The sequence below is a fragment of the Besnoitia besnoiti genome, chromosome I (genome assembly GCF_002563875.1).
Source record: "Besnoitia besnoiti strain Bb-Ger1 chromosome I, whole genome shotgun sequence".
Taxonomy (NCBI): domain Eukaryota; phylum Apicomplexa; class Conoidasida; order Eucoccidiorida; family Sarcocystidae; genus Besnoitia; species Besnoitia besnoiti.
In genome coordinates this window covers 4,749,060-4,772,443 of record NC_042356.1, presented here as the reverse complement: position 1 = coordinate 4,772,443, position 23,384 = coordinate 4,749,060, and the positions used below count along the sequence as shown (strand labels likewise).

The window sequence follows — 23,384 nt, the reverse complement described above, 5'->3', positions numbered from 1 at the left end:
CCGCGTCTTTCGTCTTGCCCAGCACCTCCATCTTGTTTTTCAAAGGCCTTTTCGTTGCCTGTATTTCGCCTCGCCTTTTTTCAGTTCGCCGCGTTTTCTCCTCGCGTCCCCTCCTGGCGAGCGCCTTGCCTTCACACACTCAGCGGCGTCCTCTGGTCGGCAGCATCGCTTCTCGCCTTGTTAATGTGTCCCTCCTTCGTCCTTCTTAGTGCTGATATCTCTGGCTACTGCTTCCTCGGATTCTTTGAGACTGACTTGCACACGGAGCTCCAGCGCCCCGTCTGGTCATTCAGAGATGGAGGCGTGGCTGGCCTCCGTTGCTCTCTAGACTTTTTGATCGGCAGCCCGCCTCTGTCACAAGAACAGCGCTTTCGGAAGCATGACGGAGACTAGCAGCCGAGTCTCATCGAGAGGCCGAAGAGGGCCGAAGATCGCTTCCTCGTCGTCTTCACGCAGAGCCGTTCGAGGCGAAGAGAAGGCCGACGCCCGCCGGTCGCGCGCGATCCGAAGAGGCGTCGCCGCCGAGGCGAGAGGCGCCGAGGGCGATGAAAACGAGCCCGCGGCGCCTCCTCAGGAGGCTGGCGAGGGTCCGCGAAGGCGAAGAGGCGCGAAGCACTCCTCAGGCGGGAAGTCGTCTCCTTCCTCCGTGGTGTCTTCTGGCTGCGGGTCGCCGTCTTCCTACGCTGTGGAGGGCCTGCAAAACCGCCCATACGCGCCTGTACCCTCTTTCGCCTCTTCTCCTTCGTCGTCAGCGCCCTCAAGTCCGGCTGGAAGGCACCATGTCCCTCAGCGGGAGACGCAGGCCAGGATCCCCAGAGTGGAGACAGGAGAGGCCTGCACAGGAAGGCTCTCCACGCCTGACGCCTCGCCCTCTCGTGGCTCGCCCCCTCCGTGGAGGGTGCCGCCGTCTGCGCCGTCTCCCCCCTTTTCTGCGTCGTTTTCGGCCTCTTCGCTGTTGCCACAGAATCGGCAAGATCTGCTGTTGTCTCCGCCCGCACACTCCACAATGGCCGCGCGGCTGAAGGGCGCGCCGAGTCTGCAGACTGCCGCGGACGGAGGTGTCTCCACTGTGGGCTTCGAGCCCACAGCGTTCTTGGGCGCTTTCCAGAACGAGGCGCGAGGGAATTTCGCCCCTCTCGACTCCGCGCAAAGTTTGCAGGAAACTGCGTCGCAGCGGCCGTCCATGCTGGTCCGCTCCGTGGGCTCTCGAGCCCCAACGTTCCTGCGACCGCGTCTCCTCCGCCCGCTCCTGCCGCCTGGAGCCCAATCGACCGACATGGAGGCGGTCGGGGTGCCTCCGGGCTCCACGCTGGGCGAAGGGCCAGACGGCCGACACGAAGAAGGGGACGACGAGCTGCCCCCAGGAGAGACAGACGACGACGAGGCGCAGGCGAACATGAAGGCGATGCGAGAAGCGCGGGACGGAGCCCGGAAAGGTCGCGGCAGCGAAGAAACTGGAGGAAGTCGGCCCGCCGGGAGGCGCGTCGGATTCGCCAGCCTGCGTACGTTTGACAAGACGAACAAGGTGCGGAGAGAAAAAACGCTTCACGAGTGACGCGATTCAGGAGTTTCAATGCCTGACGTGAAGATCCAGCGGGAGGGCCCAGTAGCGATGGTCTCATCCGGAACGCTTCTGCGAGAGGCGCCGGCAGTAGATTGACCTAAAGACGGCTGATTTTGCGCTGCGGCTGTTTCGCGTTAGCTCCGCAACAATGCATTTAGCTGTAGTTTCTCGCACCTGCTTTCGCTTGCGCCCACGCCATTTCTTTGGCGCGCTGCCGGAGATCCCGTTCGACGTGTCCATTTAGCGAGTCGCGTGTCCCTCCTCTCTGCTTTTCAGTTCTTGGTTCAGTTGGAGCTCTTCTTTCGCGGTGTCTGGGTTTTCCGCGCCTCCATGTCTTTGTTTCCGTTCAGCCGTATACTGCTCCCCTGCGTTTTTCTGTTGTGTCTCCTAATCTCTTCTCGCTGTGGGGTGTGCGTGTTATGCGTGCCTGCGTCCCCTACAGGTCTTCCAACTGTCGGCGGAAGAAGAGGCGAGTCTTCTGCGCCTCGCGGAGCAGCAGCATGAGCATCTGTTCGCCGACGAGTCGAAGCGGCGGTGGCTCCAACAGTGGGTGGAGCCCTCCCAGTCAGGTGTCCCTGGCTCTTCGGGCTTGTCTCTGTCGGGGCGCCCGCGCCCGACGTTCTTCATCTCGCCCAGCCCCGTGTGGGGTGCTCCTTTGCCGGCCCTCGCGGAGGAGTTAACAAAGAAGAAGCTGCCTCTTCCCGCGGCGTCAAAAAGCGTCCGGAGGCTTACGCCCCGGCCGGCTTCTCTCGTCGCAGCTTCGCAGGCTGGTGAGACACTGCCAGGGGACGCCGCCGCGGCCGTCCAGCCTCCTGGCCCCGCTGCGGAGACAGGAGGCGCGCCCGCGCCGGAAGTGGAGCCCATCGTGGGCCTGCCAGAACAGAAGAGGACAAAGCCCAGAGTTTGCGAGGAGGTGACGCCCTGGATCAAGGCCGATGACGAGGCCGAAGCTCCGACAGCAACAGAGAGAGTAGTCGAAGACGGAGGGCATGCAGGGAGACGCGGAGAGTTGGGAGCGGAAACAGACGGCCTTGTGGCGGACGCAGAGATAGCGAAAGAGGCGCGGCCATCACAACCAATACCCGGAAGGCCGCGGCGCGTTACCATTCCTAAAGGAGCCTTCAAAAGCGTAAGTGACTGTGACGAGCAGGAGACGAGCAAAGGAGTGTAGGGCCCTACAAGCACCGTTAGTGCAGCCGCTACAGCGGGAGGCGCGCACAGTCGTGCGGCGAGGGCAGCCACTGGGCAGCCACTGGGCAGCCACTGGGGGCTGGAGAAAACACAGCCAAAAGGGAAGTTTGCAGGCAGCTGGTAACGTGTATAGGTGGTTGCCTCGTCGGGCGGATGGGAGACTTCCAAGTCCGGCTTTCGAGCCCCTTCCGTCACCGGTCCATAAGATCCCACGCAGCCTGCTGTCTCAGCGTCCCGGCTGCCTTGTACCGGGATGGGGCAGCGCAGCACTGTACAGCTTGGGTAGCTCTCCAGCCGTTGCTTTTCACGACAGGAACTCAGCTTGCGCCCTCTTTCAATGGTGGCCTCACTCCACCTCGTGACGCTGACTGCTTTGTCTGTGTGCGCGCGTGTCTCGCGTGCCTCGCCTTACATGTTCGTCCTCATCTCTGCGCCTTCGGCGTGCTTTTGCCCCGTTTGCCACCGCTGGAGTTTCATTGTGGCGCGACGGGACGCCCTGTTGGTTGCCTCGCTGCAGCACGAGGCCGTGCGCCAAGGCCAAGCCCCCGTGGTTCTCCGTCTGTTCTCCTCTGCGCGTGGCTGGGGCCCAGGGCACTCGCCGCCAGATGCGGACTCGGCCTCTGCTCCGTCTTCGCCATCGTCGTCCCCTCCGCCGAGCGACGCGGCTGCGTCTCAAACGCCCGCGTTCCCATCTTCCGTCTCTCCATCCTCGCCTCCCTCTCCAGGATCTGTCGTGGTCTGCGCTAAACTCGACGCGACAGGCCTAGCGTCTCCCTCTTCCTCTGTGCGCGCCACGCTCGAAATCAAGGCACCCCCTCCCAGGCCTGACAGTGGACCGGAGGTGTCCCCACCTTTGAGCTCCAAAGGCGCAGCCGAGACACGGGCGCGCCTGGCGGGGGAACCGGGCGGCAACAATGTCCTCATAGAAGAGGAGGCATGTGCTGCCGGGATAGACACTGTGCTGGAGGCGGCAGAGGAAGAAACTGAGGTCGCAAGGGAAAGGAAACTTATGCTGTTCATCTGCAATCTAGAACAGGCGATCTCGCAGTGGGCGGCCGCAGCCACACTCTGTCACCATACGCTGGTCCCCGCCGGCGAAGAGCCAACTGCAAAGAGCGATGATCCAGAAGAAGGCGAAGCCGCAGGAAACACAGAGGCGAGCAGTCCAGAGAGCCAAGCGAAACGTGTTCCCTCAGGAACGCGTAATCGATCGATAAGACAGTCAGGGGGACGCTCACCGCCTCCGTCATCTGCTCCACTGCCCTCCCTTGTGCAAGACGCAAAGAATCTTCCCTCTTTCTGGCGCGCCGTTCTGCCAGTGAAGCCGGTGGATATGCCCTTGGAGGAATTCGTCGTGTACGTCTTTTGTAACGGGGTGTTGCGCTCGCCTCACTCTACCCTCCCCCCTCCTCTCTCCTTCCCTTCGCTTCCTCTTTCTGCTCTCTGCTTCTTTCTTCCTAGGTCTTTGTTTAGGCCCCGGTTCTCGTGTGTGTTCTGGGTAGCCTGTGGCATGTCTGAAAGAGTAACAAAGATGCACAGAGGCCTTTTTTTAATCTAAATACACAAATAGAGTAATGCAGTGTACTACGGATTAGCCAAATATTGGAAACCCGAGGCTGGGAATTCTCTAATTCAGCAACACGTGCATGACTAGGTAAACTGTATGAATGACTAACAGCTTTAGACTCAGAAATACACTGCATTGACTATATATTCTGAATAATGACAATAAACAACTACAGATGGCGCATGACTTCTAAGCTGAAGGCGCGTCTCTGTGCGGCTTTTGCAGAGTGGTCCTACACTGCGAAACCTCAGTCAACCCATGTTGCGTTGTCTTCCCGTCCATGGCTTGGTACAGCGGATATTCAGCCGTCCACTTACACCTATGCTTGCGTATCTGTACTCATGCGTATGTGTGCATATATATATATATATATATATATATAGCGCCGTTTGTGGGGTTTGTGCGTCTCCGTGATGCTTTGCTGCAGCTGGTGTCAGCGGCCCTTCGGGATGGACGTGCGGGAGTATCTCCGGTAAGGAGGGGAGGACGGGGGACTAGGGGGAGCCGTTTGAGTTTTGCATATGCCTAGAGGCTTGGGGGAGCGCCTGAGCAGACTTTTTATGATACTGGATCTCCGCGTGTGGGTGTGGGGTCGCGTGTGTCCCTCCCGCGTGCTGACCTCGACTTGTTCCCCCCTCTGTCGCCTCCGCTGTGTTTCTCGCTTGCCTCCTCTGCGTCCTCCCTGCTGTGGGCTCTGCGACTTCGCGAGTCGAGTTGTCGTCCCTATGCCCTCCTCCGCGTGTGCAGAATTGTCATATGGTAGTGTGTTCCTGTACTGCGTTTCTGCGGTCTTTCATCCTCCCTTCTGTCTTCTCCGCATGTGTGCGTCGCGGCCTCAGTCTCCTCGCGAGCGGTAAGGCCGGCGAGGTCGACGAGCTGCAGCTCGAGTCTGCCGCGCGGGCGCCGGCGCTGGAGGGCGAGAAGGAAGCCGAGCCGTCCTTACTTTCGGTCGTTCCACCAACGCATCCAGACGCATCGTCCACTGCCGAGCGGCTCTCGCTTGCTCCTGCGTCTCCTCCAGCGGCTTCTCATCCGTTTCTGCAGCCCCGAACCTTCGAGGCGGCGTCGTCGGTGTCGCCTCGCTCTCAGTCGCCGCCTTTGCCTCGACCTCAATCGTCGTCTTCGGCTGTCTCCGCTTCGTCGTCGTCGGCAGTCTCCGCGGCGCGCGGCGGCTCGGACGCGTTTTCCTCTGCGCGCGTGTGGGCGAAGCTCTACAGCTGGAGCGAGAGGAATATCGCGGCTCTCGCTAAGGTGCTGGACAGCTACGTGGCCTTCGACGAGGAGCGCCGGCGCGCCCTGAAGAAGCAGCGCCTCCTTCAGAGGCAATTCGCCATCTACAACAAACTCTGCACAACTGTAAGCCCCTGCAGAAGAAAGATAGGAAGCGAGGGAGGCGCACGCGGAGGCGGAGGGAAGAGACAGGGCGGGAGGGAGAGGGGCGCGCCCCGGCGTCAGGATGGGGGGGACAGCGACGGACGGAACAGGGGGAGAACGGCGGCGGAGGCGGGAGGAAAAGGCGACAGAAAGGCCTCGAAAGAGCGTCGGCATTAGGAGTCAGAGAACAGAATAGCGAAGAGAGGCCCACGCAAAAAATGTAAGGGCGCCCGAGAAAATAGCGGCAGACAACGGGAAGCTCGATAGCGGATGGCCAAAAGGGAAGAATACAGAATGACGTCAGAGAAAAGCAAGAAAAGGGGACGTAGAACTCGAAGTGGCGGAGAGACTCCCGCGCCCCTCTTTCCTTTTTTCGTTCGCGTCTCTTTCTTGCTGGCTTACGTTGTTGCGAGAGTGTTTGTACTTCTGCGTGTCGTTTTTTGCTGCACGTGTGCTCAGATGCGGCGGAACTTCACAGCGCTGCTTCCACGACAGCTCCGGACTATCCGCGCGGGGATGTTTTTTACCATTTCGCAGAGCGCGCTCTCGCACGGGCGTCTGCTGAACCTCGTTTCGTGGCAGCCTGCAGATGCGCAGCCGCTTCCCTTCTCGTCCCTCATTTTCGCGTCGCCGTCGGCGAGCCCTGTCTCCGTCCGAAGGCGCGGCAGGGGCGAGCTCCCTAGCGAGGAAGGCGGCACCGTCGCGGACGGTCAGAAGAACGAGAAAGAGGAGTCGCGAAGCGAAGCGGGAAGAGGCGTTCCAAAGCCGCGTGTCGAGGACAGCGAGAATGAACGAAAACGGAGGAGAAAAACCGTCGATTTCTGCGACGTTCTGCAGCCCCGGGCATTCTCTCCAGCTGCGTCGTCCGCCTCTCGGCCGTCGGCCGGAAACGAGGGCGACGCGATGCCCACCCCTCTGAGGACGACCAAAGGCGCGCGCCTCTCTGGCGATCGCATCCTCCACCAGCGGGGCCTGGTGGCTGCCGAGTACTACGCGGATCGAGAGGCGCTACTCCGCGAGATCGGCTCTTCGTTTCCCTCTCTCTCTGTCACAGACGGACAGCGAGAGGAAGAAGGCGCGAGGGACGCGTTTTCGCAGGCGTTCGAGTCTAGAGCGCCGGGGGCCGCGCACACGCGCGTCGGGAACGTTTTCTACTACCAGCGCGCGCTCGACGCCCTCGAGCGAAGATTCCTGGACATGAACGGCGGCGCCCAGCGACAGCGGGATCGCCAGCAGGCCACTGCCGAGTTTGGCCTCTTTCCGCCGGCCCCTGGAGGTGAGAAACACGCGTGGAGCGTGCGAACGACACGAGGGGCGAGGCGACAGACTTGCAGAGAGAGAGAGACGAGCAAGCACGCTTACGCAAGACACCAGTGTGAAGTGCGGCTACTCTGTCACGTTGAAGAGTCGCGCGTGCCTAATCTGACTCATAGCGCAGCTGCAATCTCTATCTTTTCGCAGCAGGTGTGTCCTGTGTATATGCGTTTTCTTGAAGTCCACGGGAGCCCGCGTTGTTCACTCTTGCATGTCGACCGGCCTACGGCCTCGCGGCATGCGTGGGAGGGCGCCACGCTATACGTGTCGAGCGTCCCTGTCTCGAAGCTGCGTTTGTCTGTTTCTCTGTCGTGCGTCGTCGTGTTGGCATATCGGTTCGCACCCACGTGGAGCGCAGCTTCTGCTGTGTGTTTCTCAGAAATTCCTCGTGGATGCCAGGTCTGGCGCTGCCTGAGTCTCACTCACTCGAGCGTCCTCTGGCTGCTCTTCCACGAGGCCTCGGCGTCTCTCTTGGTCATGCGCGTCTCGCGCCTCCAGCCTCACACCCAAATCCGCACGCTGCTCGACCTGCGAGGCGGCGCCAGCGCCTTCTGCCGCTTCCTCTCTTCGCTGGGCCTGACGCTTCCCTCCCCGCCGTCTGCGGAGACCGGACGGGGTTCGGCAGAGGCTTCGTCGGCCGTCACGGCGGCTGAAGGCCGCGCCGAGCGAGGTGGAGACAAAGAAGGGATACTCGGAGTAGTTTCCTCGTCTGTGCGTGATGAAACGAACGTGGAGAGCTCTCTCAGCGGCCATGAGCAGACCCTCATTCGCGAGGCGTTGGAACGCGCGCTGGCAACGGCGCGGCGTCTGGAGGCGGGCGGCGATGACGCTGAGGGGCCGCGAAGCAGGCGCGCGAGAGCGAGCGAAGGAAAGGATCATGAGCGAGACGACGAAGGAGACGACGACGCGCCGCCTGCGGCTGGACAGAAAACGGGCAGCCTCATCGCCGCCAAGGACGCGTACCTTGTCGGCGATCAGCTCGTCGAGATCGCGCCTCACTTTGAAGGTGAGAGGCGAGGAAAGAGCTTCAGACAGGGTCAGATAGGTGGGGCATGCAGGGCAACGTTTTATGGAATGCGCGTCATCCAGCGTTTTCTTGTTGGATATCCGCGACTCGGGCCTTGAGAGAAGCGTAGCAACTTCAGTGCAGTGTACTACGGAGGCAAACGGGCCACACGCACACGGCGCGGTTCGGGACTGAAGTTTGTAGACAGAGTTCGCGTTTCTACTCACGCATGCTGCGGCAGCTTGATGTGTATTTTCTGCATGTTGTGCTGAGCCCCTTGAGAATACATGTGATTTGGTGCACCGCGTGGATGCGGAGGTGGACCTGCCTTCCGACTGCAGAGGGCGGCGGCGGTAGCGAATCCACAATCCGGTGCCTCGTCTACATTCCAGATATTTTCCTTAATGAAAGAGTAGGGAAGTACATGTGCGAGCAGTCCCTTCCTATAGAGATTGGAAGAGTGGCGGTTAAGTGTAAGGTATTATTTCCTCGCTTTCGGGCTTGCTGCAGACGTCTCGCTAGCGGAGCACTTGGAGAAGCACGGCGTATACAAGGGGGAACGCGACGTGCAGCGTGTCCGCCAGATTGCTTTCCTCCTTACCAGGTATGCCGCGCCGCGTCTCGCCCTTCTTCGTCTTCCCGCGCCGTTTCTTGCCCATTTCTCTCTCTCTCTGTTCATCGAGTCTAGCGGCCGAAGAGTCCGATAGCGCAGCTGTCTGACACCACGCAAACACAGATATATATATATATATATATATATATATGCGGCGTAAGGTCTTTGCTAGACACACAGGCATGGGTGGGGCCGGTGTAGATGCTGCCCGAGTGTCTCCGCGGTCTGCTGAAGCTTTTCGTTCTGAGCACGTCGCCTCGCACGTGCGCAAATTGTCGCTTTGCGGTTGTTCGCCGGTCAGAGAAGAAGTGAAAGTAGATATTCGTATTCATCTGCGTGGCGCGGGAGTCGAAAAGTGGCGCCAGTATCGAAGCAGGCAGGGAGCTGTAGGTTTGCGTCAATCCCCTTTGAGTGTGACCCCTGCCAGTTTGGGCTGCGAGTTGAATGGTTTTCGCGGCAGCCGAGCTCCGCGGTCAGGGTTGTCTCGACTTTCGGGAGATGCGGTTGAGGGGTAGTGGTTGCGTGGAATCTCCTCAGGTTAGTCGAAGAGGCTCCCGATCGCTCTGTGCTGCTGGTGAGTCTCGCCGGGGGTCCAGTTCAGTGGAGCGAGGGACATACATATTTTTTGGCGGCCGCAAGGAGGAGCGGGCGTAGACCTCCGCAGGCCGATTCGGATGAGACACTTTCAGTCGCATTTTTCGAGGAGTCGTGTGACGACCTGGGGCGAAGTGGAGCTGGGTCAGGCGGGGATGTAATCTTCCTATAGCGAAAGTCAGCTTGTAGCACGGGTGACCGCTTTTCTTCCTCATTTGCGGCCTGCGTGTCGGTTAGTATGCTGGACGTGTTTCTGGTATTCTGGGTCGTCCTTGTTCGGCTACGTGCGGGCGAGCTTTCGGTTTCTCTTCGCGTCTTCGGACCCGCATACCGCACCGTGTAATTCTCCTTTTTTCGGGCGTCTTTCTTTCTAGAGCATCGGAAGCGATTACCTTTTTGTTCCCCCAGTCCGTCTGCCTTTCTTTGTCGGTGCGCGCCCCTGCTTGGCGCTTCTTTTTGGCCTTGTCTCGCTTGCTTAGTGCTCCTCTTTTGCTCCCGTTGTGCGCGTTCGTCCGCTCAAGTGTAGTGCTTTTTCAACTTTGTCCGGTGTGCGTTTCACAGCCTCTGAAGACGTCGCGGGTGTATCTGCGCCAGCGCCGCCTCGCGCTCTACGTGGGCGTGCCTGCCTCGGCCGCGTGCGCGCCCTTTTCCTCTTTTCTAGCCGACCGCGGTCCTTCTGGCGCGTCTTCTGCTTCCCCACTCCCTCCAAGCAAGCGCGAGGCGAGCGCCGAGAGGGCGGGGAAAGACGCAAAGTCGAACCAAGGCGAGGCGCGCGTCGTCGATCGGATGCCTCGAGGAGCAGCGCGAAGCGAAGAGCTAGCCTACGTCCTCGCGCGCGACTTCGGTCTCGCGCTGCTTGACGCCCTGCGCCGCCCGACGGTCGCCTCCGCCCTGGGATGGACTGAGTCTCTCGAGAGGTGAGCGCCGCAGAATCTGCCACCGCGTGGTGTCTTTCGCGCCGTCACGGGCCAGCTGTCGCACTTGCCGCACTGCAGCGGCTGGGTTCGAGGAAGACGCCATTTTCTGAAGACGGGCTGGACGCCTCGCCGACCCTCTGTGTCTCACCGCCGCTGCGCTCGTGCGGATGCAGGTGGAGGTAGCTTGAGCCGAGCGCCAGAGCGTCTCTATCGCACGTGTATATCTTGCTGCGGCGGTAGAAGAGCTGAACGACAGCAGCGCTCCGGGGCGGGGCGGTCTCTGAGGAAGATCACCCACGCCCTATGCTCCGCTGCCTCCGGCTTCAGCGCTCCTGGCCGCTTTGCGTTGCCGCTTCCGCGTGCGTCTGTGCCATCGCGCGATGTCTCTCCTGTGTTTCTTCAGTTGCTTGCCGCCGGAGTGCTTCCCTGCGGAGCGGCTCTTTTTGTCGCCCGGGAAGGCGGCAGCGACGCCGTGGACGCAGTTCCCGCCGCCACCCAGCTCGCTCTCTCTCCCGCTCTACCCCACTCGCGAGGAGGATGTCTCAAAGGTACCTACTGAGGAAATGACCTATATATGCATATCGATAGACACCTGACAGATACAGCAATTCATACGTTTCTGGAGGCATTTAGACTCAAGTGTGGCCTTACGTGGGTGTGAGTGTGGCTCTGACGCTGGTGCTGGATGGGGCTTTCACGGCTGCTTGTAGCTCGTTTGCGCCAGAGGGAGCTTGTGTGATTATTCTTAGAAAGCGCGGACAGAACGACGACCGCAGACCGACTGGCGGCAAAAAGAATCGGCCTGCGTGTAAGAGTTCGAGTTGCACGGCGCACAGCGAACCCCCTCCTTATGTCTACAGACGCCGGCAGGCATGTGCGATTTCTGCTTTTGCTGATGCAGGCTCATACTTGGATGCTTGGCGTGCTGCTCTACCGGATCTTGTGTGGCGAGGAGAAGAAGAGTCTCTCCGTGTCAAAAGAGCCGGAGTTTACTTCTTTTTCGGACTCTGACAGCGCATGCGCGTTCGACCTCTCGGCCTGCGCAGACCAACGCGCGAGGGTGAGTATTCTCGCCTTCAAGTCTGAGCTTCCCGTCGGATTTCGCGGTATCGCTACACAGAATACCACTACATAGTTACATTCATACATATATATATATATATATATATATATATATTCGCAGATGCGCCTCGGGCTCGATCATGTTTGGGCCCTCATGCAGGCAGATATCTGTGCATTTGTGGTTTCCCACGTGCAGTTGTTTCCTCGTGTCTGTGCCTTCGAGCCGTGTCTCTGTAGACTGCTCTGGCGGAGCGCTTTCTTTCCGCGGATCTCCTGTTGTGCGATGAAGGGAGTCGAGTTGTCTCGATATCTCTACCGTGTGGTGCCGGCGCGCGCCAATAAGGAGTCCTCCAGTAGGCCGGTGCCGCACACCTCTGCGAGAAGCGCGGAGGCAGTGTGCATAGCGCGGCTGCAGCCCCCGGACACATACCGGCATCCCGTTTGCCGCTTTCTCGTCTGACCCGCGTCTCTTCCGCGGTGGTTTTCTGCGTCTGCTGCTTTCCAGAGTTTCCTCGCGTTCTGTCTGAATCCTGACCCCCGCCGTCGTCCCCTGGTCGCGGAGTTGCGGCGGCACCCGTTCCTTGCAGAGCTCGCGGAGGCTGCTCAGCGGCGGCAGTGCTTGTGCGACGCGGAGAAGCACGCGTTGTCTTCGCTGTCTGAGGAGGAGCGAGATGACGACAGGGGGAAGAGCGAAGAGCGCGCGAGGCGGCCGACGGGTAGCGGTGCGCGCCACAAAGGCAGAGAAGCGGCGGACGCGTCCTTCTCGGCTCTCGAATACGGTGGCAGCTTCGACGAGCCGCTGCAAAGCGACGAGAGCGGAGACGATGGCGACGCGCTGCTGGAGCCGAACGCAAGCGCCGCGAGTGCCTCCTCGCCCGCCGCGTGCGGCGTACTTGTCGCGGAAGACCCTAAAGGTTCGCGCACACCGCGAGCGCGTCCTCCGAGAGGCGCAGAGGGGGCTGTGAGTGAGGCGCGCGAGAGCGGAAGGGCTGGGCGGGCGCCTGGCGGCGAACGAACGCCCACGAGGAGCGAATGGCGCAGACGAAAAGGCAGCTGCAGTTCCTCGGATGCGTCGCCCGTGGCCTCGGCGAGGCGCCGCCGAAGCGCCGGCGCTGCGGCCGCGCTTCGAGACGGGCGCGCGGGGAGCTTGAGACGGAGCCGCGTCGCGTCGTTCTCTTCGTTCTCCCTCTTCTCTCCGCACTCCTCAGCCGCGCCACGAAATGAAGACGCGCGGGAAGGCCGAGGAGCTGCGAGGGTGGAAGTTCGCGAGTCCGAGTCCGCAGCGCGTCGCCTTGCCGCGGAGCGTGGCGAAGGAGAACAAAGAAGCGCAGAGAGCAGAAACCGAGGGCGAGGGGCTCCGCCAGCGACAGACCACGCAGCCGGAGGGGCGCGAGAGCCAAGCGCGCACGGCAGAGAGGATACGGACGAGCAGAGGGGCCATGCGGAAGCGAGAAACGGAAGCTCGCCATTCAGGAAGTCGCCCCGGTCCAAAGAAGAACGCTGTCAACGCTCAGCGGTCGCCAGAGGCAGAGACGAAGAGGGACGAGTGGAGGGAGCCGTGCAGGACCGCTGGCGAGCTCAGACAAAGCTGGACGCCGCGGGGCGCGGGAATGCGGCGGGGGAGCACTCGCCGCAGAAGCGAGGGCAGGGACGGCTCTCGGATCTCTCCTCAGCGGCGTCGCCGACCAAAGGAAGTCGGCTCAGACGACGGAGCCAGGTGCGTAAAGACGAACTTCCCGAACCCGCGGAGGCGGAACGAGAGCAGACGCGGCGCGCGAGCGTCAGGATGCCCGCTGCTGGCTCTGCGCAGCGTTCGCGCCGCGCGCGGCTGACGCGTGCGTCGTCCTACACCTCTTCGCCCTCGCCCTCGCTCAGTCGCCGGCGGAGCGGGTCTCTGTCAGAGCGCAAGAACCGCCGTGAGCGCGAGCGAGAGGACCCGAAAGCGGCGGGCGGCGACACGCGCGGGCGGCTCTCGGCGATGCGCGCGCGGTCTTCTTCTTCCTCGTTCTACGCGAAACAGGAGGACGGCTCCCCGTCGCCGCAGCGGCGGAAGAAGCGAGGCGGCGAGCATGTCGAGGCGCTGCTGTCTCGGAAGCAAAGAGAACGCGGCAGCGGGAGAAACACGCGGCTGCTGGCGTGCTGCGAGGCGCTCTTCGGCGATGTGGAGCGCATGGTGCCAGAGCTCATCGGCAGGCAGAGAGAGGGGCGCGAAGAGGACGGTGTCGCGTTCTACGGCGGCAACGACCCGCTGCGCATCGGGTTCCCCAGCGAGGACGACGAAGACGAAGACTGGCAAGAAGGCCCACACGACGATGCAGACGAGGAGGACGACCAAGCACAAGAAGAAGACGAAGAGGAGGAAGACGCGTGAGCCGGAGGGGGAGAGGCCACAGAGGCGAGACCAAGCCAAGCGGAACGCGAGACGTGGAAGTCAGAGCCCACGATGAACGAAGAGGGGAGGAAATGGCAAGAAAGGAATATTTTCTCGTCTTGTTTCGTGATCGAGATGCATACGCCGGCAGCGGGGGGGAGAGGCCACCGACCGCGGTTTTCGAGGAATGTCTTTGCAGGAGTGTGCAGCCGATGTCTTCCGTCCTCCACGAATCAAAATTGCCAGGTTACACGGGTTTTGTTGTCTGTGGAATTCCTTGTCAAGGGGTCCTCACAGCACGATAATGAAGCGCATGCACTCCGCCGAGACGAGGCGCCAAGGAGACACAATGTCTTTGCACTGCTTTTCGTGTCGCTGGAGGGGCACTTCCCTCACACCGTGTCGGGTCGGTCAGTTGCCGAAGAAAAGAGAAGTGGAAACGCCAGCTCCTCTCGCAGCCGCGGCTTCACTTCGGTTTCCACACACACTGATTAGTTGAGTCTGTCATGCTGGAGTCCATCACTCTCGCAGAGGCGTGCCCCCGCCTCTCCACTATCATCATGAAAAGCAAAACACGTTTCTCTACGAGGACGCTGAGTGAGAGGGTGCGTGCCTGCAGCAGCCGATTAGCGCCGGCTGTCACAGTTTCTGGAGCCAGAAAGTTCGAGGACGTCCCCCCGCCATCTACAGTCACCTCCGCAGTGAGAGCTCTTCAGCGAATGGCACGTCTGATGCGTAGAACATAACCAACGTGGAATACTCTTTATATAGTAAGATAGTGAAATCCAACACCTTTAGCTGTCTTAAGCAGTCCAGCGGGGTGGTGTACTGCAAACATCAAAACGTTGGTTCCGATGCTTTTCGCTGAGTCCCCCGCCCCCCCCCCCCCCCCCCCCCCCCCCCCCCCCCCCCCCCCGCGGGCGCGCAGGTCCTGCGTTTTTTGCCGCTGTAGGTGGGAGCGAAGCAGCGGGTGGCCGTTTGTTTGGCTGATGAAAAGCCACCAGGGCCGCCTTCGCTACCCGCGAAAGAAAAAAATGTCCCTCAAAGAGAGACCTAGATCCCGTACGGAGCTCCCTGCGCCACTCCTTTTCGCGACCACCTGCGGGTTTGGGAGTGTCTTGGCCTGAAACAAACGCGTGTCGTGCCTGCGGGGTAGCAGCCTGGAACGTGGGCTGACCCACGAGGACTATGGAGGGACGCAGAGCCACGACACGCCTGGGAGGATTTTCAAGATGTCTGGCGCACACAGTGCAGTTGAGTGGTAAGCATCTGCAGGCGAACGGGGTGCTCCAGCGCAAACTCCGGAACGTTCGAGACTGACTGGCACAGGTTTCCACCCCTGTGGATCTCGTCTTTCGCAACAAACGTCGAGTGGAGACTGGTGGTGTTGAGTCTTTAAAAAGGAAAAAAAGAGACCCGCTGGCGTTACGGTCAGTCTGACGGACTCAAGACAGAGAGCTGAAAAACGCTACGAATTGCAGCATGCCAGTCGTCTCTCAGTCCGCTTCACCTTCGCCGGTGGACTGGTGTGAAAAGAGGAAATGTAAGAAATACATCGCGGCGGCCATTGCCCTTGAAACACCTTCATAGCGGAGGTCGAGAAAGGCACGAGCGAGAAAGCAAAGTCAGACGAATCAGGCAAAGACCGGTTCTCAGCTTTCAGCGGTGTAGTCTTGTGTGTTTTCTTCCTGCGTGGTTGCGCCGTACGTGTGTCCTTTGTCCTCTTTTTGCCAGCTGACGCCCTCGTGGGCGGCCCGTTTCCGTCTCGCCGGCGCGACCCCGTCATCGAGCAGATTCGAAATAAATTGGAAAAAATGGGGAAAATCAGCCAGGTAGGAAGTCGTACGCACTGCACATCCACGACACTCCCTTAGCTTACGCCCGACGGAAAAAGCACGCAGGGCTGCTCGTCTATCCCTTTCCGCCTCCGCACAGGTGCGGTGAGCGGGAACCGCCGCTGGCGGCTCTTCGCTATTCCCCCTGTGCCCAGGGTTCGAATACAAGCGAGAGAGTCGATCTCTCTCTCCGCCTCCCTTCACGGGACGCGTTAATGCGGAGGCACGCGCCTCAACCATTGACAGCTAGTGGGCTGCTCGTCAAAGAAAATTCCAAGGGCCGGTGACAGGCGTCACTCAGAGGAAAATGCCTCCGAGAGCCACAGCTTGCCTTCGCAGTTCCTTCTGCATGCGCAGGCGGTCCAGCTGCCGGATTATTACAGTCCGCTCCAAGTCGCTCGACGCAAACTGAAAAGAAAACGGAAACCGCCTAGTCTCAAACCTTCAACTCAGCCGTTCAGACGGGCAGGGGTTTCCAAAAGGCTCAGCAGCGTAATTCAAGCGCGTGAGGAAAGGGGCTATCGCACCCGTAGTCGAGAGCGCTACCGTACGAAGAGGAAGAGAAAGTGACCCACGGAGGAAGAGCGAGCCAATCGAACAGAAGCAAGTTGCCCGCACGTTTTCGAATTCTAGACTTTTTCCTTACCAGTACTTTGCACTCGAGGAGAAAAATGGTTGTTGACGCCTTGAGATCTATGTGACAGCACAGCGCTTTGCAAAACCCGCAATTCCTCTTCGCTCGTGAATTCCCCCTCAGAGCTCGGACATTGCGCCCGATGTGCGAGCCTGAGAGATTCCGTGTCAGCGGTGCTTCACAGACTCGCAGGCGAAGCGCTGCTGTCAACGGGGAGAGAAGAATCGCCTACTGGCTCATCTACGCGCTGACGCTGGTGTTGCCTCCCATGGACACTGCGGACGATACAGTCGGGTGCCCCCGCAAAGAAAAAGAAGATTGAACTCAGAGCGTGTGTCAATATTCTCACACCAAACACAGCTACCGCCTCTGCGAAAATGCTGCCCAGTCCAGACGCACTGCCCCCGACGGCACACCAGACGGCTAGAGCAGTATGCGCGAGAGAATCGAAAGACAGCGGGCACAAGCGCCCAAGCGCCCGATGGCGACGCACCTTGACGCGTGAAGGCCCTGAGAAAGAAAAGCGAAAACGGAGCCAGCGCTCGCACTCAGCAGCCAAGCGAAAATGTCGAGTGCAGAGAAGAAAACGGGAAAGCAGACTCCATCGTTTACGCGTGTGTCGCGCCGGGTACTGAAATCCGTGATAGATTGGATGCTTGTACTCTGCTAATCGAACAAAGCCAAGAGGCCACTCGAAGCGCGGAAAACAGCAAACTCCCAGCGCGCGCGCTGAATGAGACGAGGCAGAGGCGCCTCTGTTTTCTCTATTGAGTGGGCAATGAAGCATAGCAGCGCAGTTGCAAAGCAGCGGGGATACGGGGAGCGAACCGGTCAGACGCGGGCGCGGTGGAGGCACCGGCCGAAAGCAGGAATCGACGGGAGAAGAGAGCCGCTGGCGGACTCAAACACACAGCACGACGTGGCAGGATCCAGCGGCGGCGAAAATAAGAGAAACTAACCAGTCCGACGCTCCAAACTTTCGATTGAGCTCCACGAACCCTGGCCAGGACCGATCCCCCGCGGAGTGGCGCTTGTACCAGCTGTAGAGACAGCCGGCAGCCAAGCCTCCGAGGTGACCTGTCCACGAGATGCCTTGTGCGAAGCGTAGAAAACGCGAGGAGGGAAAGCGTGCGAGCATCGCTGGGCGCGAGAGAAACGCCATTGCGGTTTCGATACACAGAGCCGCCTGCACCAGCTGAAGGGCGGTGACCGGGAAAACTGAGAAACAAGAAACGGCAGGCAGCAGAGCGGCGGATTCAGGCTTTACTTGCCGGCGGTCGATCAGCAAACAGGCTCCGCGCAGAAAGCGGTAGGGCTCGAGTACAAAACGAGAGGTCAAAAAACGGAGACCACATGCAAAGACTGCGGACGTGACTCCCCAGAGACGCAAAAGGGCAGCATGGACACCGACGCTTATGGACGGAACGAGACTGAGATCGCAAGCGTGTTTCTGAAGATGCAAGATTCGAGCTTACACGGAATTGGAAGGATGCGGAACATTTCTCTCGAGTGTCGAGTTGCCTCAGTCCAGAGCAGCGCGTAGGCGAACGCGGAGGCGCCCAGGACAGGCCGGGTTGACGCCAGCAGGTGTCCAGCCCCTCCACACAGCGAAGCCAAGCCAAAGAGCGCCACGAAGTCAGAGTCTGTCATGTCGAACGCGAGAAGGCGAAAGAGCTGGTTGATCACAAACAAATTAAAGACCAAGTGGCTCGCGCTGCGGTGGCTCAGACCTGCAGCAGCAGCCGGAGCGAGAGCACACGAAGGCGAATACCTAAAAACAGAGTAGGCGAGAAGCCCATGGACGAGGGGGGTGTTCACGAGGAGTGAAAAGTGACGCAGAATGCAGAAATTGGAGGGGCAAGGGGGCGGAAGCTACGTTCCTCGCGTCGCTTTTGCTGTGTTTCTTTACCACCCACTTTACCGGTTCCTATATGGTCCGCGAGCCTCATCGGCCACCGTCTACACTTTGACGTAGCTCCTGATAGAATCTGTGTCTATACCTCGTTCATGCTTAGAACGCTTGGAGGTGTCTCTTCTCGACTGACTCCCCCTCTCTGAGTTTTTCCATGCGCACACTTCTCCCTTCTCGCCCTCCCTCGGCACGTTGTTGCTGTGTGGTTGCCTCTTTTTTCGAGGACCTGCTCTTGCTACACCTCGCGACCCTCTCCCCCCCACTACCTCCTCCCCATCTCTCTCCACCTCTGCGTGTAGTTCTTCTGCTTGACATCTGGACTGCATCACGCGATGTGAGCTCCGTTTGGAACCGCAGGGACGGTGCTGTCTCCACTCAGTGGGAGGGACGACTGTGCCTAAACGAGTGTAACACTGTTCTCCTCAGTGTAAGAAGCAATCCCTCTTTGCTTGCGTCCTTACACGACGTGAAGAAGGTGAAAAACCGGCGCTGGGAGAGGTTTCCCCGGCAGAGAAGGAAGTTGCGGACGAGGACGCTTTCCCAAAACGCGCTGCCGGAGGATGCAGCGAAACGCCACGCCGTGAAGACGGCCGCGTTGGCGAGTAGGAACGCGCCGAGAAGCTGCCGGTGTCCGTACAGGTCATTCTGCAGCAGATCTGTGAGAAGGAGTGACCCGATGATGAGTGTGAAAATGGAGCTGCTGGAGAAAACGCGATCGCCTGCGCCCGCGGCCTCCTCGTGTTTCCGATGACTACCGCCCCCGCGGGATCTAGAGTACCGCCCGAAGAGACGCGGAAGTGATGGAGACAGAAACGTGAGGGCGCCCGGGGGGGAGCTGGAGCAAGACGCGGGACAGGAGCGCGGGGAGGAAGAAGAAAAAGATGCAGCAGGCAAAGAAAGTGACGCCGAGAGGCGAGACGACGGCGCTGAGAGAGAGGACGGCGACACGGGTGGGTCGCCGCTGCTATGCGCATCTTCGGCGCAAGGCGCTTGACGTATCGGCTCTCCGCCACTCGCTTTCGTCGAGGCGTGACTCCTCAGCACAGCTTGCCCGGAAGGACAGAGCGAAAATGGAAAGGGAAACGAGGGAGAGGAGAAGGAAGAAGGCCTGGGCGGCAGCTGCGCATGGAGGGTTGTCACCAAGACGCGGCGGCCCGTAGGAGGAGAGCTCTTAAGAAGAGTGAAGGGAGTCCACGATACATCGGCAGCGCTCGTTCTCACCAGCAGAAGACGGCATGATGCGGGCTCTCTAAATGCGTCGCATGCATATCTCGCAGAACACGGAGAAAAATAGGTGCGGCGTAGCCCAGAGCTCGCACGCGCAGGCATGAAGTTGGCTCCCCGCGCGCACATGCTCCCGCGAAGAAAGCGGAGAAGCGGAGATCTCTCCGCAGCAGAGGGGCTTCTCTGTCCCCCAGACAGCCTCAGAGGCAACGGGCAACGCCCTGTCGGCATCATCGTGGACAGCAGCCGCGGAAGGACAATCTACCGCAGCCAGCTCGAGCGTGCGGTTTGGGTTACCTCCCCTACAGATAATAGCTTTCTCTGGCTAAGCAAGACGCCATGCGCTCGCGGCTTGGTGACGAATCAAGGAGAGCACACCGTGCGTGTGATGATGACAGGAATCAGCCGTCGGATGAGGCAAGAGCGAGGCATAAATGACCAGCATGACGCCGATACCGCCCGCGCTGGTTCTGGGTACTTGGCTCAGCACAGCAGAAGAGCGGATTTCTTCAGAGTCGCTGCGGCAAGCGTGAGAATGCCTGGCATAAAAGCGTCTCGCGAGGGGGGCAAAAGGCACAGCGGAGCCAGGGAAAGTCAATCCCTATGCAAAAAAGACTTACGGACGAAAACGACCAGCGGTGTCTGGGACAACGGCCTGCGCCGGTGAACACAGGAAGAGCGGTTCGCAGCAGTCTACGGGCGCATGACACGCTGTGTTTGGTGAAATGAGGCAAGTAAACAGAGCAATCACCAGTTAGGTCGCAATGCAACATACGGTAGACACACCGGTGGAGAGGTCCGTAAACGAGCACAAAAGTGACAAGCTAGCCACAGCTGACGCGCCTGAAGCGGTAATCGGTTTCGCTGGGGAAGCGAGAATCGTGAATCAAGTAGCCACTCCTCGGAGTCTGGCAAAAGAGACGTATTTTCGGATTGAAAGTACTCACGAATTTGAGTTGCTCAAACGCAATTTAGAGCATGCAACATTCAGCGGTATAGTGTGTGCATGCGTGGCTATTTGCGCATGATCCACTCGACGAACTCAACGCGACACACATGGAAGTTACCTCGACTTCACTCGAAGAGTGCTTTCTCTCTCTCTCTGAATGACACATCCCGAACAGAATGGCAGGGTTCTGAACAACTTGAGAGTCGCAAGGTCTGTTTCGATTTACGGGACATCGACGGTGCCTGATCTTCGAACGCTGCGGCATTGGAAGCTCGTTGAGCTAGTTGTGAGTGCTTCAACAATATGACGCTAACGTCAGACTTCTAAAAGTATTCTGCTGGAAGCACTTGAAAAATGTGTTTCTTTTTTTCTTTGTCTTGAGAAATGAGTGGTTCACTGTGCCGAGAGCACCCGTGCCTGCGCCGAAGCCAGTTTCCTGCTGTAAGACGAATGTACGAGAACCCGCCAGCACTGATGGCTAACAGACTACCTAAATATCACCGCTGTGTAGGTGAGCCGTATGAGACACGAAGGTGTCCAGAGTTGCGCGTTAGGCGTTGTCGTTCGGGAATCATCCCGTGGAAAACCGTGTAGGAGTTCAAGACAAAACGAACTGTAGAGGAAAACCAAACGTATAGTACTTTCAATTCAAAACAGCCAAAAACGCTTTTTAGACAAGATGCCAACAATCGACAACTAGCTGAGCGTGAAGACGCTCAGACCTCTGCAATGGGAAGATCGGAAAAGAGGCATTTTTCGCTGGAAAGACTACGCTGGTGCACTGTCCACTTCAGCGCGTGACTGCGCGTCCTCGATGGGGGAGCTTAGCCTTTGCGTGACTTCTTCCCCTTCTGCATGAGTGGATAATTCACTCGAAACGTCGTCTGTATTCACCTCGCTGTCAGGCGATTTCTCCGGTGACGTGTCAGACGACGTGCTTTCCTCTTCTTTCTCCGGCAAGCTCATCGCTTCTGGATCAGCAGGGCCCTCAAACGTAGGAGTGGCTGTCTGGCTGCTGTTCACTTTCAGTGGCACCGAGCGGTCTCGAAGTAACCTGGTCGTCCTCGTGATCGTCGGGTACGTGTATGTTGCTGCGGGACGAGTGTACGCTGTTCTGTAGGTCGCAGGCCTCGCAAGGGGCGTATAATATGCCGAACGACTGTAGTATGTACCAGGATAGTAGGTCGTCGTATACCCAAAAATATCTGAGTCTTTGGAGGCCGCAAAGGAGTAACTGGGTGACGGTTCGTAGTCGTAGGTAGTCCACGTCGTGGGGCGGCTTGACACGCGGCTGCGGTATCCCTTGGTGGGGTCAGCATCAAACGAATAACTGTCGAAGTCTGAGTCCTTGGAATACGTGGTTGCCAGCGGTTCTGCGCTGTAGTACCGCGTTGTCGGCCTGTAATAGGTTGCTCGGGGTCTGTAGTAGTTGTAGTATTCTCTCTTGGCAAAGTCGTCGGCGTCCTTCGAGTACGGTGCGTATTCCATTGGTCGGGAGTAGTAAGTAGTCAGAGGACTGCTGTAGTATGTTACACTTGGACGGTACGTGGGACCATAGCTGAATTCCGAGATGTCTTCGCTTTTGCTTGACAAGGGAGAATAAAAGCTGCTTGACGTGGAGTACATCGTCGGAAAGTACGTGGTGGTCGAAGGGCCAAAATCAGATTTTGAGTAAGTCGTGGGAGTGTACAGCGGTGTCGAAAAGGAACTGGGCCTCGAATAGGAACTAGACGTCTTGTAATACTCGGATTGTATGATTCGGCCGCCGTATCCTCTTTTCCGTGACCGCCCTGCCTGTCGTTTTTGGGCGGATTGCGCCGCCCTTTCCTCTGTGTGACCTGGCTCCGAGTCCGCCCTCGGCAATTCCTTGTCCGCTTCCTCTGCAGAAACTTCGGCCGCCCCAGCTGTTTCGGCGGGTTCTGTCTGAGAACTAGCTTGTGACGATGGCTCCTCCGCTGCTTTGGGAGTCCGTTCTAAGTCCCCGACCGACTGTTTTTCTGATGCTGGCACCGCTAACCTTTCCTGTGCATTCACGATTTCTCTGAGGTTGCCTCGCTCAACTTGTCTGTCACCTTGGTCGTTCACATACACACTTGGTTCTGGAGCAGCCAATGCAAGGGCAGGACAAACCGTTACAGTTGCAAGAATGGTCAGAAGACTCAGGGTCGACATCAGCATCCTCATTCTGAACAGACTTGGGGGGCGGGTGGAGCGGGCTCTCCGATGTACGGGATTCTTCCCTAGGGGTCAGGTACGACTCACTGCCACTCGCAGAGAGGTCGAAACTCATGCAGATCAATCTGCACGAAAATGTAGGAGGAGGTGGAGGAAAAAAGCTGGCTGCCAGCTAACAAGAAAAAACCAAGTTCGTTCGCTGTTAACGAGTACATCGAAATCAAGTGATGAGCGACTCTCTAGTAGCTGGCGTTCTCGTCAGAATCCTCGGCATGCAACGAGAGAGGATTTTGGGGGGAGCAACAAAACTCCACACTGGTTGTCGTCGCGCGCGGCCGGGTGCGAGTATTCGACTAGTGAGCGGCGTCAGTGTTCCGATCACTGACAGCCTCCGTTCGCGAGAAAAAACGCCATCCACATGAAGGGATGGCAGAAGTGTTGCTTGCTAATAAGCTTCGCAAACAAACCGTTGTCCTGATTTCCAATTTGAAACAGGCTGCCAGCTCTTCACCGTTTCGTGCGGTGGCAAGAGAACGGACACTCTGCTTTTGGGCTCGTGATGGTGGCTGCCCGTATCCTGTAATCTCTAACTGGAACGAAGAGGGGCCACGCATAGTTCCGTTTTTTTATGGAATAGCCGTACGGGATACACGCTGCCAGGTGGTACGACTCCATCTGTGACAGGCCGTGTGCGCCACGTGTGGCGTGATTGGTTGACAGCTGTAATACGGGGCTGCGTGCCCTAGTTCCCGTGTTTTTTCTCTGGTGGTGTCCGAATAAGAATAGGCGGTACTCTGGGGTCAGCGTTAAAGATGTAATCTCTATCCATTGTGAACTCGAGGCGTTTTACGCCTCAGAACGCATTCTACAGAGCCTTTTCGAACACGATAGGGGGCATTCTGCCGTTCTCTCTCAGTCCGCGCGCAGTACAGCACACAGTCAGACACGTGAGACTCAGTGTATGCAAGCTTCAGCAATTCGTAAGCATGTGTCCACGGCAGTGTCAGTCCCACTGCCTCTCTATTCGTTATGCGGCGGGCAAGGATAGGCGAATGTCTTGCTCAATAGCTGCTCTTCGTCAC

The 23,384-nt window shown here is 58.9% G+C and overlaps 3 protein-coding genes across 3 annotated transcripts; 1 reads left to right on the top strand and 2 right to left on the bottom strand.

Annotated features, from left to right (window-relative positions):
• Positions 1-379: 379 nt before the first annotated feature.
• BESB_006890 (uncharacterized protein) lies at positions 380-13,573 on the top strand (the record flags this gene model as incomplete). Its single annotated transcript, XM_029359444.1, has 13 exons — positions 380-1,525; positions 2,007-2,693; positions 3,273-4,111; positions 4,750-4,794; positions 5,162-5,678; positions 6,156-6,972; positions 7,390-8,016; positions 8,527-8,620; positions 9,167-9,203; positions 9,785-10,140; positions 10,544-10,688; positions 11,042-11,200; positions 11,708-13,573. 13 exons carry the CDS (start codon positions 380-382, stop codon positions 13,571-13,573), a joined length of 7,335 nt encoding a protein of 2,444 aa, XP_029222357.1.
• Positions 13,574-15,705: 2,132 nt separating this feature from the next.
• BESB_006880 (rhomboid protease ROM6) lies at positions 15,706-19,191 on the bottom strand (the record flags this gene model as incomplete). The annotated part of the gene is made up of 7 exons (XM_029359443.1): positions 15,706-15,816; positions 16,055-16,101; positions 16,536-16,552; positions 17,002-17,260; positions 17,518-17,772; positions 18,416-18,610; positions 19,176-19,191. The coding sequence occupies 7 exons, from the start codon at positions 19,189-19,191 to the stop codon at positions 15,706-15,708; spliced, it is 900 nt and encodes a 299-aa protein (XP_029222356.1).
• Positions 19,192-20,895: 1,704 nt separating this feature from the next.
• On the bottom strand, positions 20,896-22,311 carry BESB_006870 (uncharacterized protein; the record flags this gene model as incomplete). The annotated part of the gene is made up of 1 exon (XM_029359442.1): positions 20,896-22,311. The coding sequence occupies one exon, from the start codon at positions 22,309-22,311 to the stop codon at positions 20,896-20,898; it is 1,416 nt and encodes a 471-aa protein (XP_029222355.1).
• Between the last annotated feature and the right edge of the window lie 1,073 nt (positions 22,312-23,384).